This window comes from Sturnira hondurensis, unplaced genomic scaffold (assembly GCF_014824575.4).
Source record: "Sturnira hondurensis isolate 20B ecotype Veracruz unplaced genomic scaffold, ASM1482457v3 Scaffold0022201, whole genome shotgun sequence".
NCBI classification, from domain to species: domain Eukaryota; kingdom Metazoa; phylum Chordata; class Mammalia; order Chiroptera; family Phyllostomidae; genus Sturnira; species Sturnira hondurensis.
In genome coordinates this window covers 1,112,172-1,137,668 of record NW_028094832.1, presented here as the reverse complement: position 1 = coordinate 1,137,668, position 25,497 = coordinate 1,112,172, and the positions used below count along the sequence as shown (strand labels likewise).

Sequence of the window (25,497 nt, the reverse complement as noted above, 5' to 3'; positions counted from 1 at the left end):
TCATTAGAAGAGTAAAAGTAATGATCCTTCCGACCTGCGGCTAATGGTGAGAGTGTGAGGCCAAGCCACCTCCCTGGAACGACACACAGAGCGAAGTCTTAGAGGAGGGTGTTGTTCTGACTGGTCGTCAGGGCCACTGCTCGGCCGAGCTGTGCCTTACTCCACACCACCCGCCCACCCCCGGCCTTCGCCCTGGGACAAGGGCCTGAGCTCGAGGCGTGTGTTTGCTGTGAATCCTGAAGATCGTCCTATTTAAACAAAGTTGAACAAGAAGGAGGCTCTGGCTTCAGGAAGGCCAGGCGTTTACCCAGCGTGGGCAGGCCAGGGGGCTGGTTCAGCTCCCAGACATGAGTCAGAAGTTGGTCGAGCAGGGATCGGAACCCGCTAGCTCTGCATCTGTGGGCAGAACGTTTTGGCTCTTTGTGCCCATGTGTCCTTGCTCTCTATCCCACACAGGGGTTGCAGGGATGAAATGGCACCAAGTACCCGGGGAATGTTGGCTCCTGTTACGTTACGTGAAGGTATTCTACCTTTTCGTTGGTGGCTGGCCTCGGCACACTTGGGCTCCTGGGTGGGGGCTATTCCTGTACATACCAGTAACATGGTGGCAGCGCTCGTACCAACAGCAGCCGGGCGAGAGTTATCGGAAGGCTTAATGTAAACAGCACATGTTCACTTGGCTGTGCTTTTGCCAGTCACATACTCAGTTTATTTCCTTTTTGAGAAGGTGCTAATCATGTATGTGGGTTTGGGGCAGGGGTTCTGGCATGGTTATAGCAAGTGTGTTTGGCCTTAGGAGTGTTGTTTGGGAAGGAGAAGCCATTAATTGCCCAGAAATTATCCAGAGTCACACAGTGCTAATAAGGCAGTCGTGCGGACCGTGTGCGTGCCCACCGGGGTGGAGCGCACGCCCAGGGCTGCCCCAGAGGTAACTGGAAACCCTGCTATTTGCTCCTGGCAGGTGGGTTCCTGCCTGTCTCCACTGGTGCGCGCAGTTACAGCGACAACGCACCAAGGGCCCCGCGGACAAAAATGCATATGACAAAATACTCGGGCGTACTACATGATAAATTATGGTTTTTGAAAATGTTTAAATTTGAGGTAGCTTCTGATACGCTCTGGCCTGTTATTTCTTTTATTAGGTGGAGCCATGTGAAACCGCAGGTGGTAGCTTCTGAACTATAAAAATGGCAGTTTCATGGGTTCAACCTAATACCCGCACGGCAAACAGGATCTACCACATTTCCCCTGCTAGAGCCGATGGTATCTCAGTGCAGGCATTTGTGATGTAATCTGGGTTGAAGTTTGGCATTTAGGTTTTGCCCTGTCAGGTTCTTATTTTGCTCTGGGCAGTGTGACCTCAGGGAGGCCGGCGATGAGGGAGGATTTCTGTCCCTTGTTTAATGCTATCAATTCACCACGTGTTAATTCCTCCTTAAATTATTTGCCCTAATGACAAATCTTAGGTAACAGGTGGGTTGTTGGAGAGGTACCCAGGCCCTTTGGTGGGTTCCTGAGTAGGATCCTGCCTGAGGGCCACCTCCAACCTAATTTAACCTACTGAAGTCACAGTAAGTCACAGTAAGTGACTTCAGGGTCCCTTCCCCTTCAGGGTCCGTTTGAATTTTAAGATGCCACCATGACCGTTATATCAGGACTCTTAGCACTGTAGCCAGTCATCCGACAGGGGCATTCATTGGGAAAGCAGTATTTTAACAACCAAGTGCACATTCAGATGAGTCTCAGAATAATTTCTGTAGAAATATCTCTTTGCTGCCTTCTCTGTCCCCACTCCCTTCCCTCTTTGTACCAGAGCACACCCTCTGAGGGATGCCCTGTTTGCTTCCCAGCAGGGTGCCTTCTTCTTACCTTGCACGTTGGATCCAGAGTGGAGGTGAAAGCATGTTCTCTCGAACGTTCTTATTTATGCAGTGTGCGTTTATTCAGCGCCTGCCCCATGCCGGCCATGAGACTCAGGGAGCTTGTATTTAAGGAGAAGAGACACACAAATGGATGGCACAGCTGGGGCTTCACGGGGGTATTGCTACGTAGTGCAGGCAGTACACACAGAAAGTCCGTAAGTCCAGTGAGCCCCAGGGTGGGGGTGGGGGTGGGGGTAGTGGAAGCCTTCCCAGGGAAGGCAGCTGAATCCCAGCAAGAGGTCACCAGGGGGAATGGGAGGCACATATGCCCGGTGGAGGGAGCAGCAGGGCAAAGACCTAGGTAGAGAGCTGGGTCGATCTTAAAACCTGGGTCATAAGAGAACGTGGATTTAAACAATACAGCTTTTCGTCATATCAACATTTTAACTTCTAGATTCTATTCTTTGCTTGTTCTTATTTACAGATTTAATTGAAATTTGCTGCAGTTTGTTCTTGTGATCCATTTCCTTGTTTTTTAAAAAATAAATTTTAAAGATTTTTTATTTGTTTATTTTTAGAGAGAGGGGAAAGGAGGGAGAGAGGGAGAGAAACATCAGTGTAAGAGATCTGTCAGTTGGCTGCTTCTGGCACACCCCCAACTGAGGACCTGGCCTGTAGCCCAGGCTTGTGCCCTGACTTGGGATCGAACTGGCAACCTTTTGGTTCACAGGCAGGCCCTCTGTCCACTGAGCCACACCACCCAGGGCGATCTGTTTTCTTATGACTGCAATTTTTAAATATATATTCATGGTTTTCCTCTTGTCTCTGCAGACTCATTTAATTGATTGTGTGTTCTTATAAAATTATTTTATAGAGTGAAGCAACTGTTAGGAATTATTTCCTCCCATTCCTTGAGTTGTATTTTCTTGTGGTGGAGAGATGGGATCAAAAGATTCGATCTTTGTGTTTTTTCATGCTTTTTCTCTCAGTTCAGTTTTATTTTTTTCCTTTCCTCCTTGCTCTCGTTTGTTTGAATAGTTGTCATGCATTTCATGCCTGCGTGGCTTGGGTCAGATTTTCTATTTGTGATGATATAATGAGAACTTTTCGACCTTTTCCCCATGTTATCTGACAATAGATTGTTTTTCTTCTGAGCTACAGTTGAGGGTTTTTCTTTTCCTGTGGCCCATTTTATTGCTGTAGGTGGAGGTGATGGCCAGGGCAGAAGGACCCCCCCACACACACTGAGCTGGACAGTGTTCTTCACTGGGTACCTGGGCCCTTCCTTCTTGCACTCAAGATTTTGTTAGGTGCGCTGCCTCGTGATTCAAGCCACTTATGCACAGGGGAATGCAGGGGGCAGAGGCGGTCTGCCGTAATTCATTTCTCCAGCTCCTGGTGAATTTCTAGGGACTGTATTTCAGTCGGGATCTATCTGCCTTACTATTGACTGGCCTTCTTTTTGCTCATCATTCTCCCAAAGTAATTTTCACTGCACTTACAAAAAGATTTTTTTAGAAGAAGCCACCCCGTTTTCTTCTTTTGAAATTTGAGGTTATATGAAATGATTTTCAAGATTCCCACTGTTCTGGTTATTGGAGAAGGGAGGGCCTTTTCCACTGGTCTTCAGAAATTTGTTTCTTACCTTGACCATGGAGTTTTAAAGTTTAATATATTTGCTTATGTTACTTTCCTTGTTTGGTTGCTCTTGGTAGAATATTTCTAGTTGGATGGATGGATATACACACACACATATACACAGATATATATTTATATTTTGGGAGGGGGGGGCTCTTGCTCATTTTGTTAATTGTGGAGGATATTCTGTGGTTCGATTTCAGCAGTCATCACAGACCTGATAGTGTTGCCATTTAGGTCACCACAAACAACTTCTTTAACTGGGATCCCAAAGATTCAGCCTAGATTTCAATCGTTTGAAAGTAAATTTGCTTATATTTATTCTACAAACAAAAGGAGAATTACATTAAGCCCGTGGATTGTGACTGTAGAGCAGGACATGGGCCCACCTGCCTCCAGCTTCAGCAGATGCCGCCCAACAGCCGGCATTGTGATTGGAGGACAGAACTTGGGGTCGTGCCTTCCCTCCCTGGCCAGGTGGTCCACCAGTTCTCTGCATTTCCACCCTGTTGTGTGCCTGCCTAGGCCAGGTGGTTTGATGGCTCTGGCCAAGAGGTCATTGCCTGATGTGTAAATCAGTCAGTCTAAGATGCCGTAAAAGTAATGTGATTTTGCAGACACCACCCAACCCCATGGGAGACTGACTGCCTCTGGGATGAAAACCTCCCCCGGCTCCAGCAATTGCAGCTTCCAACGCATCTGTAATTGCCCCACTTGGCAGTCCTGTTCTGAATCATCCTTTTTCCATGGCACAGGCTATGTGAGAATCGAATGCACTTGGGAACGAGTGGGTTTGCTGTTTTGCTGAAGTCTTCAGTGTGTCTGACACCATCGATTCGCTTTCGGTAACACTGCCCCCTCTTACCAGAGGGACCTCTAGAGCTGTGGACCCCCTTTCCAGCACTTCCCTGTTACCAGAACTCACCTCTGACATGAACAGCAGAGTTCTCTGACCTAGGGCCAGGGTGATATAATCTCAAGCAGAAGAATCTTCTGAAGATGTACAGAGTGAAGAAAAAGTCAGTTCTCTTTCCTCCACTTCCCTTCCCCTCCCCGCACCCCTCGTTGGAGAAAGAAAGACGTTTGCTCTGCCCGAGGCAGCTTGCAGAATGTAAGTGGGGGGCTTACCTGCACTCAGAGTTTCTCTACACTTGCTTGGCTGTAGGACTCCAGAGGTTTTACGTATTCTTTCTCTTCCTCATGGGGAAACGTACAGCAGTATTTTGGGGGTGATTAAAAGCAATTCAAAGTTCATAAGTTTAGGAAATAGAGGTTATTGTGGAAGGTAGCATTCATTTGCTGCTCCTTTGGTTTTACAGTTTTTTAAACAGTTTCTTAAGTGGATTGAGTGCTGACAAGCCTTTGTCCCTAAGGAATGGTAATATTACCTCAAGTTCTCCCATAGTTTTTACAAATAAAAGTATTGTGTAATTTTCCTCTCTTCTGCCTCCTCCTCCTCCTCCTCCTCTTCCTTCAAATCTGGTGACAACTAGTTAATTTTGAAACTACCAAAGACATTATTTCAGTGTACTACATTGCACCTCGGGGAGAGGAATGGAATCTCATTTTTTTCCCCATAAGCTGACAAAAATCCTCTAATTTCAGAGGGTAGTGATGTCACCAGCTAATGAGCAAAATATTTCTGACTAAACATATGAATCTTTCCCTGAATCCTTTGAAAAATAAATTTAAAATAAAACCTGCAATGTGTTTTATATTTTACTACTCTGACCATCCATGAACACTTTTTAAAGTAATTCTGGCCTCTTTAAAAGAGTGAGAAGAATTATTTTTATAAGCCCAAAGAATAACATTAACCCAATGGCTGTGACCGGAAGGCCCCTGCCACAGCTGTCCCGGAGCTCTGTGCCCCAAGGTAGGGAGTGTCCTTGGACACATCAGGTCTTGGCCCAGTGGAAGGAGATCTGGAATGTTGGAGAGGTTGTGAAATCCAGCCTGGGGAAGAGGAGGGCCTAAAGCTCTGTTGATTGTTGTCACATGCTGTTTGTAGAGGCAACAGCATCAGCCCAGAGCGTCTGGGACTGTCCAGATAGACAGGCATCTAAGGTCAGGGGAGGAGAAGACAGTGGAGCCACCTGGCCCCCAGCACACTGGACATCTAGGCTCACGGAGGAATGTGGGCATGCCCCCAACCCAGGGCAAGCGCCTGCCCCTCGTTTTCCAGCCGAATGTGAGTCGGGCCAGATCCCCAGTCCCTGTGTCTCTTTGTTCCTCTCGTGCGTTGATCTCAGTTGACACATGTGAATCGTATTTCTGAATCTCTCTTGGGCTTTCACTCTAGAGTAAAAACTTTGTAAGTCCGTGTGAAGCTAGCTTACTCGTTATTTCTGCACCTTGCTCTTGATTCACTGCATTCATTCATTAATTCATTCACTCATTTCAATGATGAAATATCTACTTAGCATAACCATAGATACTATTTTTACTTATCTAAATGGAAAAAAATAATAATGTTCAGTGTTGGCAATTGTGTAGGGAAACATTACTTCTAAGATTTAGAAATAATACAGTGTTTCTTCTGAACAAATTGTTAATGTGTATCAAAAGACCTAATGATACATCCATTTGGTTACCCGTCAATTCTATAACCTAATAATCTGTAAAAAGATGTAGATATCTTAGAAATTTTACACAATGTCCATCAGAGTATTATTTGCAATACTGAAAAATTGGAGGCCCTGGCTGGCATAGCTCAGTGGATTGAGCGCGGGCCTGCGAACCAGAGGATCGCGGTTCGATTCCCAGTCAGGGCACATGCCCGGGTTGCAGGCCAATTCCCTGCAGGCCAACTCCCAGCAGGGGACCCCCGAAAGGCAACCATACATTGATGTTTCTCTCCCTCTCTCCTTCCCCTCTAAAGATAAATGAATAAATAAAAAATCTTTAAAAAAAAAAAAAAGAAAGAAAAATTGGAAACCTGCAAATATCCAATAATGGGGGTATTGTTTAAATAAATTGTGTTATACTTCTAGGAATGAGGAACTATTGAATTATTAGTGTATTTATTTGTTGACGTAGGTAAATGTGCAGAATTTTAAAGCGCAGGTCATAAAACAGTTTGGCCAGTGTTTGTGGAGGAGTTTAGGGTTTCTCTAAAGAGGCTCACAGTTATAAGCGAGCACTTGATTTCTGCTTACACTGTGTATTCACATGCGGGAGACTTTGGAGACCCTGCTAGTGACCTTGGGAAGGGAAGCAGCTAAAGAGTGTGAGGCCGTTTTTTGTAAAAACAAAACATAGAAGCACAACAGCATAGTGAGTGTGTGTGTAACAAGTGATGGAACATAAATGAAAATGTTACGAACTTTTCTGCCCAAGTAGGGGGTTGCAGGTGGTTTCCTGCTCTGTTTTGCATTGCTGCATTTTCCAAATTGTCTATGATTCAATATACAGCATGTGTGATCGAACACAAGCAATAAATGTTACTAAAATGTAGGCACAGAAGTGAATTGGACAGTGCTCACTGTCCTCAGGAAGTGTAGCGAGGGGCCGAGCAGTACAGCGATCATGGCGTATTTTGTGCTGAGTCCTGTGGTAGAGTCTGTTTCGGTTGTTGGACACCCACACAGCCTAAGGAAAGGGAGGAGAAAGGCCAGGAAGGCTGTCCAGAGGAGGAGGCACAGGGCGCTGGATATTGAAGGGGGAGTAGAAGCTAGGGCAGCGGGGGGGGGGGGGGCGGCAGAGATATTTACCAAAAAGGAACGTGTGAGTGCAAAGGCATGCAGGCACGTGAGAGTGTAGGTGTTCGCCATGCTCGTGAGGAGGGGAACCAGGTGCGGTGAAGGGCCCTTTCCACCGAGTATCTGGGTATGGAGATGCTGGAAGTAAGGGTAGGGCTCTGACCACGCAATGTCACGTTTCATGAGAAGGCCTTTGGAATTTGTCCGGAGGAGCTCATGAGCAATCCCTAGAGCAGGAGTCAAATTCGTCCTCAGCAAAGTTGCACACCTGCTGTGTGCTGGGTATGTTCAAGTCTGCTCTCCAATGAACCAGACCATCAGTCCTTGTCCTCGTGAAATTTGTCCCTGCTGTTTCTACCTTCCCACCACCAAGAAGCTTTCCAGCGTGGCCTGGCCCAGCCTAGTCTTTCCCATGTCCCACAGTCTATTCTGATACACAGTAAGGGCCGGGAGCTATGGGGCTGGGCAGTTTAAACTAATTCCTTCCACCTCGATGATGCACGTATGTAGTTGAGGGCCCACTGTGGGTGGGTGGGCCTTTCCCTGAGCTCTGTGAATACCAGGGTGGGGGGCAGACATGGTCCCTGTCCCTGGGGACCTTACGGTCTTCTGAAAGATAAGCCTGTATTGGGTGCCCATGTGACAGTTAAAAAGGGGTGTACAGGTGGAGGTGGCCTCTAGACAGACGAGCAGGTGTGTCCCTCCCTCCACGCTCCTCATAGAGCCTGCCTCAGTTAATGCCCAGCTTTCTGCAGATCTCACAGTGATAGAGGCTTTGCTACTTACGTTCAAGGTCCCTTCGTTTCCTCAAGGACATCAGAGGCTTATCTTTGCGTGTTAGAAAGCTGAGAGAAGTTAAGAAACACATCCAGGGCCACACGCTATTTCACAAGAGGCATATGGGGCCTGGCTCCAGCGCGCCTCATTCTGCTCCGAATCTTATCTGCATCTAATCAGACTGTGCAGACCCAGCCTCAGAAGTTGGCCACACCAGTAGCTTTCACACGTTCTCTTTGTGCTATTTACACAGCACCTAAAATAGCAATTTGTAAGAATTAAAACAGGTCTTGTTTGAGTTCCCGTCACTGAAAGACAGCATAAGTGATAAGCACTTACTGAGCTGTTACCGTCGACTCTATCCAGACGATTTTCGAAACAACCAACTAAAATAAAGGTTATCTGATGGAATTCACAGGAAGGAATGAATACCAAGACCTGTAGAAGTGAAGTGATTTTCTGGAGAACTTGGAAGTTAAGCCCGGGTTGTTCTGACTCCAAGGACTCTGGGCTTCCGTCTTCCCTTTACTCCGCTCTCCTGGGGCACCCGCATTTTCTTAGTTTCCTTCGAGTAGCAAATTCAACGAGGGCCTCTACTGACGGTTGTAAGGATTTCCAGCGTGGTGTTGCGTGCAGTGTGGTTGTCAGCCTTGGGCGAAGAAAGCCCCCCTAGAGGTGGGTGGTGCACAAGCAAAACCAGTCTTGGAATCTGCCTCCATCATTCACCCCCTGAAAGGAGGCCGAGTATTCGAGTACTTAGCGTGGTGCCTGGGACCCGGGAGCATTTGCTGTATACGGGTGTGCGACGTACAACATCGAGAGAGCACCTGCCACCCTTTGTGGCACGTGGGGACCTTCAGAGGGCAGTGGGGAAGGTGGTGTATATGAGACCAGAATGGGGGTTGGTGAGGGTGTGCGAAATGCGGAACTAGGCAGAATGGGGAAGGGCGGCAAGCCCTTGTGGGGAGAAATTCTGGGAAATCCCTTAAGGGTAGGGGGGCACATTTCTGAGGCAGAAAATTGGGGCAGAGGGGGAGTCTTGCTGAAGAGTGAGAGGTGCCCCAGGGGCCCAAGGCAAGAGTAGGACAGGAACCTGGGAAAAGCTGTGGTGGTGGGCGTGTATTTGTGTTGTGTAGTGTCCTTCCAAGAAAAGGGACTTTGCATAAAACGTAAGACCCACCCAGTGAGAGAGCCACCTAGGCGTGGGCAGCTCCTGCTGGGCGATGGGAAGAGGTGACTTTCTCTAGGGAGTGAATTGAGCCCTGGAAATACAGACATGACCTGCAACCCATAACATGGGCACTTCAGAGGAGTTTTACGTCCTGTCCTGCTTAGGTGAAGTTCTGTTTAACTAACAGCATGCGCGTGCCGCTCCCCAGACACCCCTGAGAAAATGGAACGAACGTCTGTGGCACAGTCCCCGAGCTCACGCCTCCAGGACACAAGGGAAGCCAGCTGCTCTGAAAGGGTCACTGGAACAATTTGGTCAGACAGTTGGAGAAGCGTCAGCGAAGGGGGAGCGTCCTTCGTCGCCCCTCATGGTTAAAATAGAAAAAGGAGTCGTCGGGGCAGAGACAGTGAGAAAGTGAGAACTCTAGGAGGAAGCCCAAATCATAAGTTTTAATTCAGTAATTTCCAAAATAGCATTGGAAGGTGTCTATTTTCAATCAAAACTACTTCCTTCAGGGGGTGTTTAGAAGAATATCTGCAAAAGAGATCTTTTTTAAGTCCAGTCACTTGGAAGGGTTGGTCCTTGTCCGGATTTGCTCAGATTCTCGCGTTCTTTTTTTTTTTTTTCCTTTCTCTGGAATTCCATAGACAGTAATTAAGGAACTGGGGGCCAGCGGGAGGTCAGGGAGCCTTCGTCAGTGAAAACAGGGATTGTTTGCCACGTACAACACTCTCTTTTTTCCTTGTGGTGAATAGAAGATTTGCTTAGAGCTGATGACTTATGCCTTTCTTACAAGTTCTGCAGTTAACTGGGAACTCGGCAAGCAAAAAGCCGCTAATTGAATCCAGTATCCTCACTTTTTTTTCCTTCGGATCCTAAACTCTGCTGGTGGAGCCTGTCTGAGCATGTAACTCAAGGAGCATGTCCCAGAAGTGCCTTATCTTCGCTTTGAGATCAGAATTGACAGAACAAGAGTGAAGACGCTCTCCAAGTGGGGAGGGGGTGGGGGTGCCGGACGCGCTCAAAATTGCCCCATTAGGCCTGCTCGATGCCGAAGCCGGTAAGTTCTCTGGGTGTGTTGAATGCAAGGGGGAAAATGTGCTTTCCGGCACTTCAAGGAAAAGCTTTGGACTGCATCTGGCTATAATGCTTTTCTCTTTTCTATTCAAATTCCTGTTGATTTCTTCTTCCCTTGTTTACTTCCCTACCTTGTAACTCTGAGCGTTCTTTCCTAGCCGGCCCAGGGATGAGGCGTCTCTTGTGGAGGACGAGAGTGAACGTTATTGTGGGAATACAGTGAGAATGTGAGCGCCTGAGGGTACAGGGGTTGGAGCTCAGTAACTTGCCAGTTGTGGAGGTTTTCTTTCCGTGTGGAGGGCTCGACTTCGGGCAGCGTGGCACACCACTTCTCCTAAAGCGGCAACCGATCGGCTTCCTCTTAACCGTAAAGCTAATGCCACTGATAAAACGGACCTAGGAACACACGGTGCCTATGTCTGCTTGCTTGCTGGGTTAACCAGAAGTGGTGGTGTGAATTTCACAGCCGAACACATTTCCAAATGCAGAATGCTTTTCAGAAATGCTTACATATGTTCTAGTGGTATGTGCTGGCTCTGGGGAGATAAGTCGACTGACTCAGTGTGGCTGTTACAGGAGACTGGGTGAGGGGTGTTCGGAGCTGGGGAAGCTAGCTAAGTGGGTTTCTTCAAAAGGGTCTGTTGTAATCTTGCACTCAGCGTGGTCTCCAGTGGTCCCCAAAGGGTTCTGGTTGCTCCTGGCAAAGTCAGTTTAACCTTCAGTACTTACTGCCCGTGCCTCTTCTGCCTGCACCGCTGTGCCAGGCGGCTTCGGGGAAGCATTTATCCCGCTGCATTGCAAGAATTGTTGTTCCAGGGTCCAGCCAGGTGGATGTCGCCCACCGGCACTGACAGGCTTCCGTTGAACAGCAAGGGCACGCTTTGAGTTTGCACCGGCTCACAAACGTTTGTATCAACAGATGCTATTAATTGCATTTCTTTTTCCCAATCATCCTTCATGTAGCTGTGTTCTAAAAAGTGCTCCATGCTGGCTCCATGTCTTTCCTATTAGAACATTGCAGATGTGTCAAGGACACACATGTTCCAAAAGAAGCTGGGAAGGAAGGAGGCTCCACCCTCCTTTGCAAGCCAGAAGGCCCCCTAGGTTCCTCATTCAGCACCCTGGCAGGCGCTGGTGTGCTGTCTCTTTAAAGCAGCTATAGTTTTGTGCCTTGGCGTGGTCACTGTTATGGTTTAAAACTGTGCAGCCAGCTGTCTGCCATCTGATGTAATGTTGCCGTGGAAACCAGAAATGAAACACTTAAGCATTCACCGCAGAATTACTACATATAACATTAGCCAAAGTAATTAAAAGTTCAGCCATATGGGCTTTCTGGTGGAAAAATCTGCAATGGAGCGCCTGGAAATAAAATGTTTCTGTTTACAATATTGTCTATCCAGCTTTTCACATCCTGTGGTGGGATAAGTTATTGCCTTTTTCTATTAAAGGCTTAGAGGTGGAGGTTTTTGTGCAGATGATTGAGTTTTCACCTTCTCATTTAGCAGATGATCGAATTAAAGTTTATTCTACTACTCTGCCCTGGGGTGGGATGGGGAGGGGGGCAGAGACTGTCTCGTGTTGGCATGTATATAAATATTTACTGTTGTTTTTTGCACTGTAGTTTATTTAAAACCTGTCTTAGAATAGTTCCGTGTTTATCTCTTGGAATCAATCATTCATCTTGTATGCAGTGCAGATTTCCTTCATCTTCTACTAAATTCTAGGCTGGAAATTGTAAATTCTCACACCCCCACATTTGGGGGTGTATTTTCTGAATGAAAAGACACAATATGTTATTTCCAGCATTTGGGAAGTGGTCCACGCTTGCTTATTTAGAAGGAGAGATGTGAACTGCTAAGCTTTAAAGAAATTTAAGTTGAAAAGAAACACTATGCCTTTGCAGAGTCTTTATGTTAATAGCTGGAGAGAATTTTTTAAAGGCAAATATTTCATAATTCTTTTCCTCTGGACTCTGGAGGAAGTGAGAAGTCAACACCTCTATTGATAAAAAATAATCTATCTTGGGATATACTGTTCAACTCTAGTGACTTCTAGGCTACTTAAGAGATTCTCCATTTAAAAAAGAAAACGTTTGGTTTTACTTTACATTTTTCTTGGTATCAAGGGTCCTGCACCTGTCTTGTCTGGTGTTCAAAACGTGGTCATGCAAAGAAAGTTACTGGCTCCTAGGGTTTGTGAGTTGTTAGAGGCGCACACCTCAAATCTTTATTTCTTTAACAGAATAAAAGTAAATATTAATTCAAAGTTCTAAAGAGCTTCTGTTTCTCAAAAATAGATGGAACATGTGAAAGCAATTAAATAAATACCTGGAATATGTTCTTTTTCACCACAGGGACTCTGGACAGCGGAAGTCAGGGCTGGTGGGGAGGGGGGTGAGGGTCCTTGCCTTCCAGTCTGTTGTCCTGGGTTAGCCTTTTTGATTTCCCTGGAAAAGTCCCCTCTGATGGCCTGTTTCCTATATGTATGATTTATGCCTCTGTGGGCTGGAGATTTTTGTATTAGTTCTTTCTGTATTCCATTTCTCTTTTTACCTTCCCCACCCCTGCACCTGCATGCACCCCACTGCCAGCAGCAACCCCCAAACTAGGTATGAAATACATACAGTAATATATCAGAAATTTTTATTCATAATGCCAACAACTTACACTTCATTTTCACTTCAGGATTTTTTATTGTGCGGGTTATGGACGTACAGACACACAGGTTTGACCCATTGGTTCATACAGAGACTTTCTGTCATCTCCTGTTGATTTTTCTTCTACTAGACTTTCCTGGCTGTTGAGAAACACCCAGAAGGCAGAAGGTTTACAAGTGATTCTGTGTGATTCCTTGCATTGTGGCTTGTTCAGGTGCCGATTACCCAAAAAGAGGGTCTCATTCCTCTGGTTGGCCAGTGCTCCTATTTCACTGCCCATAACAATTCAGTCCAGTAACAATGAAATTCAGACTGGACAGATCATTACAGAGTAGGAAGTATATGTATTCCAGTTGTTTTACGTTTGGAGTTTTGGGCCAAATGCAGTAAAGCCTAATGACTGGCAGGCAATATAGCCTTCCTTCCCCATTCCCTGGGGGTGCAGTTTCTATTCTTGGTCACCAGGGAACCAGTAGTTAACCTAAACTCTGGAAATTGTATGCAACAGTACATCTAGGAATGTTAGAGAAATTGTGCGTGGACGTCGATAGTCTTCACAGAACGGAGGCCTAAGAAATCCCCCTGATCTATGACTTGTCGTTCATGGGGTGTAACAACTACTCTTTGGTGGGTAAATGGCTTGTTTGGGGTTGTGTGGGGAGAAGGCGCAGCAGCTCCATGCTGGGAGCTTCATGGCAGTGGCGGGAGGCGGGGGGGCGGGGGGGGGGCCCAGGAGAGAGGCCGGGAACTGTGTAGTGTTTGTGCCTTCCACAGAGCCAGAGTGCTGTGGCATGGTTGCAGACTCACAACGTGCACCGTTTATATACCTCAGTGCCATATTTCGCCATGTATAATGTGCGCCTTTTTGCCCATATTTTTGAGGGGAAAATAACCATGTGTATTATACATGGGTAGTACTAATTCTGTATCTATATAAATGTTTTTTAATTTTTTTATTTATGCGTATGCATTAAACGTGTAACCCTAGAAAGCAATAGCGATATCCGTAGGCAACATAGTACCCCGGAATATGATCATGGGTTTTGTTTCTAAGTATAAATAAGTAAGAAATTGATTTTAAAAATTAAAACGAAATATTTTTTCCCTGAAAGTTTGGGACAGAAACTTGGGAGCACATTATTATAGGATAAAATATGGCAATTCATATATTCTTGACCTTGTTTCCTCTTGAACTGTTCTCTGCTCACTCTTCCTTGCCTCCTTCATTGTCTGTGACTCCTGGACGAATGAGCAGCACTTCTCAGGGGACTGTCTCCGTATCAGACTCGTGTTCAGAGATGTGGTGTGTTTTTGTCCTGTGCATTCAGTGAAGCAGGTTTGAGGAAAGGGAGAGAAAGCTGCTGCCAGGCTGTGCAGCCTGAGCTGGAGTCCCACCAGCTGCCCAGGGTGTGCCGCGCCTGCGCACTGCTGCTGGCTCTGTGCTCCCGGGATTGCCGGAGCTCAGCCGTGCAGCAGACCATTTCATTGGAGACTTCTTTTGCCTTTTTACAGTTTGAACAGATAAAACAGAGGAAGCTGCATATTGAATGTTGGAGCCGACTTGGAAGTGAAACCCTCATTTTGTTCACAAGGAAAGGATTGTTTTTTGCCTGGGTCATTGCTGTGGAGAGAAATTTTTTTTTTCTGTCTGTAATGTTGGATACTTGAGGGAAAACAGCTGGGCTGAGCATGCTTGAATCACTGCAGAATGGAATGGGATGCTGGGGAATATGGACTGTAGCGTATGCCTGAAAAGGTCAGCTTTTTCCCTTGTCCCTCTTGGAGGAATGCAGGGGCTGTCCTCAGGCTCGCCTGGTGAGCTCTTGGGAAGATCTGGGAGAGGCCTGAAGGCATGGCTGAGATGTGGCAAGCCGGCCTCAGGAGCCAGAGAGAAGGCGGCTTTTTGCATCTCTTCCTTTCTCCTGCCCTGCCAGTTTTGATTTTCGGGGAGGACTGGAACAAGTCAACAGCATTTCGGTTTGGAGAAATAGTTGGTGACCACGTTTGAACAGCAAGTCCTGATGGGCCAGACTGATGAGAGCCTGGCCCAAACCACAGTGGGAAACGGGAATTACAGGGCTGGCCTTGGAGAGAGTCCTGCAGAGTTGTCCTAAAACAGGACCGGGAAGTAGTTGAGACAAAAATGGACCCCATGCCGGTCAAGGGCAAGGGTGTGTGCTGTGCTGCTTAAGACCTGATTCTCCACTCCTTAGACTTGAAGATGGTAGGTGGAGCTTTGGGAACCTGTTGGGCAAATTTGCTGGTGTCTGGAGTTCAGCCACAACACTGCCAGAGCGGACGCTGGCAGCGAGGCTGGGCTGCACCCGGCTGCAAGAGCGAAGCCCTGGAGCATTTGTGTGATTAACTTTTTTTCTTTGTTTCTTTGCCAGTCAAGAGAACAATCGGATGATGAGACTGAGGAGTCAGTGAAGTTTAAGAGGTTACACAAGCTGGTGAACTCCACTCGCAGAGTGAGGAAGAAACTAATCAGAGTGGAAGAAATGAAAAAGCCCAGCACAGAAGGTAAGCAAGCGAACTCCACCCTGCTTCTTCCAAAGCAAATCATGTGGGGGCTGTTTTTTAGTAGAAAAAGAATATGATTTCAAGTGGAGAGTGGACTGAGCCCTGGCAGAGGGGGAATTGGTGCTGCATGTTAGCAGGGCGACACTCGGGATGGTCTGGGGTGAAGGCTCTGGCACCCGGCGTTTGGGGGGCTCCGTATTTTAGATAGTACCGAGATGGGAACTGGCTGGGGTGTGAGAGTGAAATCTTCTCCAGTTGTGACATAGCTTTAACTTTGAGCTTATATAGCTTCTGTCGTTTTATAGGAATTTACTTTTTAACTTCCTCTTAACATAAGCCTCTGCGGTTCTTTCCCAGTTGAAATTTGATAGACAGCCACCTCAAATGAACATCTGACAATTAAGGCACTTCACGGCCTCTCGGATCTCTGGGGGACGATTGAGTCTCAATTCCTATGAGGCTTTAAGTACCTTCCGTGCAGAGTGGGTCTCTGAGAGCGATGTGGCCACTGAGCCACTTGTTAGATGAAGCAATAATGTCAAAGGGGGTGTGAGCTTGGATTTATTGGAATGAATAGTTAACCTTTCCAGTGTAATTGTGACAGTTTAAACCACAGTTGGATCTGTCTCCCTTTTTGTTGGTAATGTGTATTTGCAGCATCTTGTAAAAAAATCTTCCCAAAAGATGAAAGAATAAGATTTCCTATTTAAAAATGACTGACTGGAAAAACACTGGTAGGAATGTCCTTTTTTTAAAAAAGCATATTCCCTATTAAAATGTCACACCTACATTGTGAGGAATTAAAAATTTTTAATGTGTAGATTTAGAAAGCACCATTGTAGAGAGACCTTTCTTTGGTACACAGATAAAATTAGCTGTGAAGGGAATTGAATTCCCCTTTGTTTATGTAGATGATGGTTTCCTGCTGCGGTTATTACTGTTTCTTATTTTAATTTGTGGTAATTATTTATCAGTTTAATGCCCTGGAGGAATGTGGCAGGCAGGTGAAGTGGTTACTGTGGGAGAGAGGAAGTTTTAAAAGGGAAAAAAAGGAAGGAGGAGGAAATGAGAGAGATCTGCTTGATGGCCAAGTTCCTAACCTTCGAGCTGTATTGAATCACCTGGTTTCATTCGGGTGTCTTTTTCACATGGGCGCAACGCCCTTTTTGCATTTGGATGTTGGAATGCCTGTCTGTCGGTCAGTTTGCACAGCATGGAAGAGAGCTCAGCTTCCTCTCACTGTGGCAGCTCATACTGAAATCACGCACCGTGTCCGTCAGTGGCATTAACTAGAACCACGTGGAGTCGCCATCATTGACTTTGGGGGGCATCGCATTCTGAAACCTCATGCACACTCGACAAATCTGAACATCACAGCTTCACTGGTGGCTCTTGTTCAGAAACGAGGTAAAAGGAGTGGAGTAGTTAGTACTGGCCCCTTCGTGCCAGAGAGTCATGTGTGTTGAGGCGGCCTTTCCACTAGAACAGCATTTTTAGAAACAGAAATGTTCTAACTCACGTTTTTATTTCAAAATACATAATTCAACCAACTCTGAGAGACACAGTTGCACAAAGAAAAATATATACCAAAAGAGATAGCTCTAGGGTGAAAATAATGACCAAGTGGACTTCTCACTCTGAACTTGAATTCATGTTGGTATGAATTCCATGTCTCGGGTTGGGGGGTGGATTCAGTGAGCTGAGTCGTGAGAGAGTTGGGGAGCTGGGATGCCATCGGCTGGGCTTGTTGGTATCCCCAAGCCATGACCTGTGACCTAGAGAGGCCCCAGGTGTGTGTGCAGCTCAGGGCATCTGTGTCGGCTGTCCCCAACACCTTGCTAGACAAGAACTCCCTCCAACCCCTGCATAGAACGCTCTGAGGTTCCTCATTAGCAAAAAAAGAAGTGGTACTTGCTACTTCAGCCCCTGCTTGTGCAAGCAGTTGAGATTCATACTCCCAATAACCCCTGCCCCTGCCCCAGACTTCCAGGGGTGCTATCCTTTTGACTTCCTGCATGCCTGGGCCAATACTAAGTTGTCTGAATGTTTACAGAGAGCATCCTGTGTGCCAGGCACTTCCTAAACACTTTAGATTTTTTGTTCTTGTTACTACATCTTCCTCCGAATGGCCACCAGAGGCAGGACTCCTACCAGGCTCGTTTCACAAATGAGGAAACTAAGACACCAAGAGGTGGAATAATTTACTCCAGGTCAGCCCACCAAGCCAGCCGGCAGAGGACCCAGAAATAGGTCCGGGCAGCCTGCATCCTCTGCATGTTGGGTCTCCACTCTGCTCCCATGCCTTCCCTCAGCCCTCAGCTCTGCAGGCTTGGACAATCCTGGAGAGTTACAACCCTTCACCCAGGCTCACCTGGTAACTTGAGTTTCAAGCCCTTATCTGGGGCGCAGGTGACCCCTAGACAACATTAAACTGTAAGCCAGGCCAGTGCCCTTTGCCCATTTCTGTGTCCTTTTCTGGAGCTGATACTGTCCCACCCCCTTCCCTCATTCTTCCAGCCTTTGATGGAACCCAATGGCAAATCACTTGCTCACATTTGGTGCTTTTCAGCATCAGAGGGCACCGTCACAGATACTCCTGTTCACTCTCATCCTCTCAATGCCCTCGTAGTAGGTGTTACTAAGAAACAGACTCAGAGACTGGAGTAGTTGCCCAAGGTGGTGGAGATGCCGAGTGGCAAAGCCAGGGCTGGGATCCAGGGCATAAATCTGTCTTCTCAGCCTTAAGTCATCCCACATGTGATCCTCTCAACGTCGCCTTTCCTGCTGAATTCTGATCTCAGCTGAATACAATAGGTGAAGGTCACTATGGGAAGCAAATCACACCCCGCACTGACAGAGTGAGCACCCTCAATTGCCACTCTCCCTGTGGGGCAATCATACTTTCCAGTCAGAGGAGAATCGAGGAAGCAGTGCTCTGGACCCAAGGAGTCAAGGCCAGGCTGGGGATTCAGGGCTGGGGGCCCTGCAGACGGAAGAGCCTGCACCCTGGGGACCCGGCTCTCCGCCCAGGCTGGCGTGGCCACCTGTCCCTCCCGACTCCTCAGTAGATGCTGGCTTCCAGGACCAGGAGGTCGAACTACGTGAGTCATGGGTATGTGTGCCCCAGCTGGTCCCAGACTCGGATGTGACATGGAAATACTGTAGTCTCTGACAACAGCCCTGAAGACAGAGCCCAGAAGATTTCCAGCCCACTGCTGAGTGGCAGGGCTTTAATCTATTTAGTTAACTCACCGGGCTTCCCCGAAGCCCCTAAGCACTGTGGGTAGGGAAGGGACTTTGCACACCTCTGTGGACACCTGGGCTACAGGCAAAGCCATGACCTGTCACCAGACTGCTTTTGCAGAGAAGGCCGTGCCTCTCTTCTTGGCCGAGTACCCTAGACTCTGTAGAAGAGGTTGCCATTTGTACTTCCGGCAACACAGGGACGGTCCCCTGGCCCCCGTACCGTGTAAGTCACCTGTCCCGAGGAAGTAGCCGGAGACCTTCATGATGTTCGCTCACTGCCTCTGCTCTGGCAAACTCCTGTCAGAACCCTAGACCCTAACTTTGAACTCTCTGGAAAGATCCGGGAACCAGTCTTCCGTGAGTGTATTCATGTTGCGGGTTGCGGGGAGCTTTCGACAGGACATAGTTTCACCTCTCCCTTCCCACCACCATCTGCTTGACATCTAAGTCAGTCTTGGGCAGGACTGGTGGCAGTGGTCCTTTTTTTCCTGTTTGCATCTGTGAAGTCCCATCTGTTGGAAAAGTAGGAAACTTCTGCATTTTAAAGGACTGCTACCAATTCACTCATCTTTTCTCCGCTCTGAAGTGAGCGGCCCTCTCCCTTTATCGCTGACATTTCCCCACACGCTGGCACCCTCGTCCCAGCTGGTATATTTAGCGCCATCCCTCTGTTCCAGGAAACTTTGTATTTTTTCCTCCTTCACAGTTCAGCTGGTGGAACCCTGCCATGCTCAAAAGTTTCCTTATAATTAAAGGGACACAGCCAGATGGGGTCACTACACCCACAGTTTGACCTACTTCTTCTTCTCCTCACATCTGTGCACATCACACATGCAGGAAAGAACTCAGTTTTCCTGCCAACAAGTCCAGACCTTTCCAGTGGGCTCTGGAGGGCTCGGCGGTGGTACCTGGCTCCAGCAAAAACTTCAGGAGCTGGAATCCTTGCGACGCAGCGGAACACTCGATGGGGCTGCTGGCGTGTCCAGGCCCTTAAATGTCCCTGCTGCTTCTAGCAAGGCCTGAGCTGATGGGGAAGCCTGGCTGGGATCACGCAGTTCCCTCCCTTTGTGAGTTTGGCCTGTCCACTGGGGACCAGTCACCCCCCGGTTGCATTTGCAAGGCACAATTCTTCGTGGCGTTTCCGCACCCAAGCTGCCTCAGTGGTTTAATTACATGGTATATGCACCAGTAAAAAATCGCGGCCGGCCCCATGGCATGCATCACACTCCGAGTCTAAACAGGCAACCAGGCTCAGGAGGAGGGCCTTTCAGAAGGGGAGCGATCCTGATTTTCGGCTTCTGAGGATTAGTGCCCTTAAACAGGAGACTAAATCATCTTCAAATGCTAAGGAACACGGGTCATGGCAGTGACTGGTTTGGATTGTCCGAATGGCATTCGTGTAATAGGTCTATTAAGGTGTTTGGTCTATGAAGCTATTTAAAGAGGGCGAGGAAAACACATGTGAAACCTTTTAACATTAAGCTGGTGTGAAACCACACGTTCACACACACAGCTTGGCTATTTTTTTGGTACATGCTTTTGTTTATGTGGGGGCCAGGCTGATGAAGGGTACAAGTGATAAGGGGGGGGTGGGGGTCACGGTGGTGTCTGCACGGGCTAGCTCATTTCTGGTGGGGGTGCGTAAAGAAAGGTCTGAGAGAACTTGAAGGTGTGTTTGGGGGGGGCCCTGACCCTGTCTGTGTTGATTCCTCTCCAGGCGGGGAGGAACCTGGGTCTGAGAACTGCCCCGTCCTCGATGAGAGGTCCGCCCTCTACTCCGGAGTGCACAAGAAGCCGTTTTTCTTTGACGGCTCCCCCGAGAAACCTCCGGAAGATGATTCCGACTCTGTCGCCACTTCTCCATCGTCGAGCAACCTGGAGACCTGGGGAGCTGGCCGGAAGCTGGTCAAAACCTTCAGCAAAGGAGAGAGTCGGGGCCTCATTAAGCCCCCCAAGAAGATGGGGACCTTCTTCTCCTACCCAGAAGAAGACAAGGCCCAGAAGGTCTCCCGCTCCCTGACTGAGGGCGAGATGAAGAAGAGCCTGGGGTCCCTGAGCCACGGGGTAAGTACGGACGGTCTTTGCTTCTATGACAACCGCCGTCGTAGGCACCACCTTCTAGTGTCCCTGGAGGAGGTTCAGAGCGTCCGCAAGCACATCCGCTTGAAGAAAACGGATACTAATTATTCGTGTTCCAGAGCTTTCCTCTGCCAGCGCCCCTCCAGGAAAGGAGTTAGCACCACGACCTGTGACCTGCAGCTGTTCCGGCAGAGACCCAAAGGGGGGGGGAGCTGTGGCGTCCCCAGCAGGAGGGTGCGCGGGCGCCCCTCGGTCAGCGAGTTCAATATCACCTACGTGGTGGAGCGGAGCCTGTACAGCCACCTGAACCTGACCCAGCTAGTGCGTCCCGCCTCAGACAGGACCCTGAGCAAGGCTGAGAAGCAGGACCTGAGGCGGTGCTTGCTGGAGGAGGAGGAGGAGGCCAAGAGGAAGTGGGCCGCCACAGTCGACCGCTGTACTAAGAGGGTTCTCTTGAGAATCCACCAGAAGTCCGTGAGTCTCCGAGAGGGTCACCAGGGTGGCCTTGTCATTTCCGTGAGGTGTAGTCAAGCACTATGGCCTTTGTTTCTCGGAGCTCCGTGCCCTCCCCTCTCTTCTCCTTCTAAGGCCCTCACTTTGGGGTCCATCCCACCGTCCTCTCAAAGTCCCAGCCCTGCTGTCATTTCGGAATGGCTTCTCCCTCTTCTCCCTTGTCCTCTTTCCAGCTGAAGCTGTTTGATTTTTAGTTAAAACTAAACATTGAATCGGATCCAGAGCAGGGCCTTCAGAGTCCTGGGGTGGGGTCCGGTCCAGCCTCCTTCTGGGAGCGGCTGTATTCTTTCCCAGGCATCGTGTCTCTTGATCTCAAATCAGCTGATTCAAAACAGAGGACTTTCTGCCCTTAAAAGAGATGCTTATTGCTTTACTTAATTAAAACAGTTAGGAGCTAGCTCATGGAAAGGGTGCCATCACTGCCAGCACCAGTTTGGTGATTTGGGAACGTCAAGTGTGTTTCTTTTATCAGTAGAAGCAAAAGGAAAATTCTTAGCTGGAAAGGGCAAAAGATTAGAGCTTTTTACTTAAGTCTAGTGGGTGTTCTTAATGTTTTTAATTGAAGGAACAAATTTTTTAAAAGATTTTATTTATTTATCTTTAGAGGGGAAGGGAAGGAGAGAGGGAGAGAAATATCAATGTATGGTTGCCTCTCGTGAGTCCCCTGCTGGGAACTGGCCTGCAGCCCAGGCATGTGCCCTTGACTGGGAATCCAACCGCGATCGTGCGGCGCAGGCCCTCGCTCAATCCACTGAGCTACACCAGCCAGGGCGAAGGACCAAGTATTTTAAAACATCCTGAATGGTTCTCTGTTCTTTTATATATAGCAAGGAATAAAGTGCTTACTTTCAAATAATAAAATGTTTTTTTTTAGTTTTATTCCAGAATTACTAAACTTGGTAAAATTTATTTTTAGGGCATGGCTTATTTTGAACTTGAGAATATAGGTATTTTACTCCCTTAAATTCCCACCCAACTTCCAGGCCCCACTGTCCCCAGGTGCCCTCGGGACTGCTGCCTGTGCCCCGCCCCCCCTTTTTTAAAGGCCTAAGGAATAGACTGCATTGCAGCCTTTCATGGGGGTTTCCCCAGGGTTTGTTCACATTCTTCAGTGAGGTATTCTTCCCCAGATGATTTCTGTAATTAAACTCATTCAGTAAAGCTCTGCTTTCATGGAAGCAGAGACTCATTGGCCAATGGCATCCTTACGATGACTTTCTCTGCTCTCCTAGGTCCTTGGCCCTTATGTTTTCCACATATTCCCACACGAGCTGACTTTTGCTCTGATGCTTGTCAGTCGTTTCACATTCCTGTCAGTCCAGAATACTTGCAATACTAGTGGTAGCAACTTCTCTTTGCTTCTTTCAACATCGTGGCAACCATTTTTTGGTGGTTCGCTTCGGTTGTAAAATAACAGAATTCTTTTTTCTCACTTGCTCAGGTCTGAGCCACAAATCTTTTGTAAAATACTTGGGGTGGACCAATCGTGGTGTGATTCACTTTCTACCTTTGGAAATGTTCCGCCCAGTTGATGGGCCTCTGCCGTCCGGCAAGGCCTTGGTAAAGCAGCGTCACCCCTTCTCTGTCAACCAACGACTCCGTTCTGTGAGTTTACATCCTGTAATCCTGAGTCACGCGGAACCCTTGGAGCACGTGGAATCTGTGTGCTCCTCAGGTTAATGATGCGACTGGATCAGGACCTTTCTGTCCAGAAGTTCCATTTCTAAGGTTTGAGCCAATTAACATTGAGGCACAGTGACTGATTCTTCCTTGACATTGAGCAAGGGCCTCTAGGCCTTTTATTCCCACCCACACCCCCCCCCCCGCCCCCCGGTAAAAGGGGCACATGTCATCTCTGTGCCAAGTGTCACAGAGGCTGGATGTTTTCAAGGCACTTGAGGCCTTGGAAATAGGAAGTTTGCATGTCCCTGTCATTGTAAGTCAGTTATACAATCAGAGAAACAAAACTTTCTGATTAGTCAGTGAATATAAGGGAAGATAATGTTAAACACGAGAAGGAACTTATTTTTAAGAGACCGAGAAAATTTCTTTGCTTGGTTTACTTCAAAATTTTTTTCCCTATGCTTCGTCCTGTATCTCCTTCATTTATTCCAAGTGCCCAGTTTTCTTTAGTCTTCAGCCTTGACCTTTCTGTCTTTCAAAAAAGTGCCATGTTTGCTTGATGAAGCCTCAGGGAAATGAGAATGCTTTGTATTCACTGAAAGTGGTCACTCGTCTCCCTTTTTATTTGGTCATTCAGTTTTCATTTGGTGGAACAGACATGCATGACATTTTGGAACTTTGTCCATTTTTCAACTTCAACCCTACCTCCCCGAAAACATGTTTTCAGCTGCATGACCATCCCATTGCCTGGACCTCCTCACCCACGAGCATCTAAAATGTTCTTACAGTCATCTGCACATGAGAAGTATGAATTCTGCAAACCTCATTGAGGCTTCATGGATAAAGACCGCCAATGTCGAAGACTGGTTTACTTTCTTTCACTGTTCTCCCTGAAGTCTCTCTTCTCTGTCAAAAGGGTGGTACTTTGAGAACTACTTGATGTCAGTGAAAAGGTAGAGATGAGTTCAAGCAGTGCTCATTGCTGCAGTCTTTGTTTTCCTACAGTGATAAAGAAGAATCATTTCCAGATCTCTTAGCCTATGGCTGGGAGGGATTTTAGGTGGTAGTTATAAAACCGGTCCACTCTTTTAGCTTTTATTTCAGGAATAGATGCATACAGCAGGCATGTGAAGAGATGAATGAGCTTCTAATTTGTTACAGTTACGCTGTCCACATAAATTCTTCGTCAGTTATTTCATACGCCCCAGGAACAATGTGCTGGGCTCCAGTGTTGCAGCTCATGCTGGAATTTAAAGCAGGAAAGTGCGAAAGCCATACAATGAGGCGGCATCTGGGTGCCATACTGTGCCTGTGAAGCCTGGAGTCTCAGGCAAAGAGCTGGAACACAGTCACTGCCTTTGCAAAAATGAGAAATGTCTATTTGACATCGTGAGCTAGCAGTTAGCCTAGAGAGGTATTCATAGCGTTGTTCTCCAAGTCAGGGGGTTTGGCGAGTATTTTTGCATAAAGAGGTCTTTCTGTTTTCGTAGAATAGATGCAGGTCTCGTTCAGTTGATTATAAGGGAAATCAGATTGTCCATTGGTATTTTTAAAAATATGTATTTATTTTAGAGAGAGGGGAAGGGAGGGAGAAAGAATGGGAGAGAAACGCCAGTGTATGGTTGCTTCTCACTTGGCCCCCACTGAGGACCTGGCCCCAAACCCAGGCGTGTGCCCTGATTGGGAGTCAAACTAGCGACCCTCTGGTTCACAGCCCACCCTCAATCCCCTGAGCTACACCAGCCAGGGCTGTCCATTAGTATTTAATAAAAATTAGAATAATGTTCACGGGGCGTCCTGTCTGTGGTATTTAAAACAGCAGTGACAGTGGTGTGACATCCTGAACGCCTCCTGTAACACCTGCGTCTCCGGGCCCGCCCTTCTGCACACCTGCTCCCTCTCCCTCTCAGCCCGTTCCTGGGATGCTCTGGTTCTACAGTCGGAGCTCCCAGAATGTAAGGCACAGAACTAAGCTCTAGTCCTTCATTTGCATATTCAAAATGTTGTCCAAGCCTAAACTTCAACACAGGAATTAGTAGGACAAGCTACTGTTCTCAGTGTGGCCCAAATGAGAAGTAATAGAAGAAAGTAACATTCATAAGAGTGTCTGCTTTGTACCAGGTAGTATGCTACAAGTCTTCAAATATATGATATAGGTAGCATTTTACACTCAAAGAAAACGACGCTCAGAGGGTTCAAGTATTTTACCTGTGGTCACACAGCAGGTCAAGTGGAGAACCAGGATGTGGATCCCCATCTGTGTGATTTCAAAAACCTGGGTGTTTTTCCTTCTGGGTATCTTTTCAACTCATTTAATTTCATCTAAAGTACATTTATTTTAAATAGTGTTTTTAGTATATGTTGTGCTTTATACTCTATTTATACTTTATTCCTTATATTTAATAGCTGGTAATAAGAGTTCTGTGAGAAACATTCTACAAATTATGGAACCTAATTCTGCTGTTCCACTTTTATTACCAGTATCTTAACAGATAATCGATTGTAACAAGAATTAGTGTGCTTTCTCTCTCTCCCTTTTTTTTTTTTTTTTTTTACAGATTTTTTGGTGCAGGGAGGGTCAGGGAGATGGTCCTTGAGTAGCTTTTGCTAAAAAGAAAATGAAAGGGAATT

General features: G+C 47.2%; 1 protein-coding gene across 4 annotated transcripts in view; it reads left to right on the top strand.

The window, feature by feature from the left end:
* Positions 1 to 25,497, top strand: part of SASH1 (SAM and SH3 domain containing 1) — a 167,487-nt gene that overhangs the window by 118,302 nt on the left and 23,688 nt on the right. For 2 of the 4 annotated variants that reach the window (XM_037034839.1, XM_037034836.1), the window contains 2 exons: positions 15,273 to 15,405; positions 20,369 to 20,715. In XM_037034839.1, coding sequence (XP_036890734.1) covers positions 15,273 to 15,405; positions 20,369 to 20,715 — 480 coding nt within the window. Of the gene's footprint in view, positions 1 to 9,660; positions 10,210 to 14,321; positions 15,107 to 15,272; positions 15,406 to 20,368; positions 20,716 to 25,497 lie in introns of those variants that run through there. The other 2 variants (XM_037034837.1, XM_037034838.1) reach the window with 2 other exon arrangements.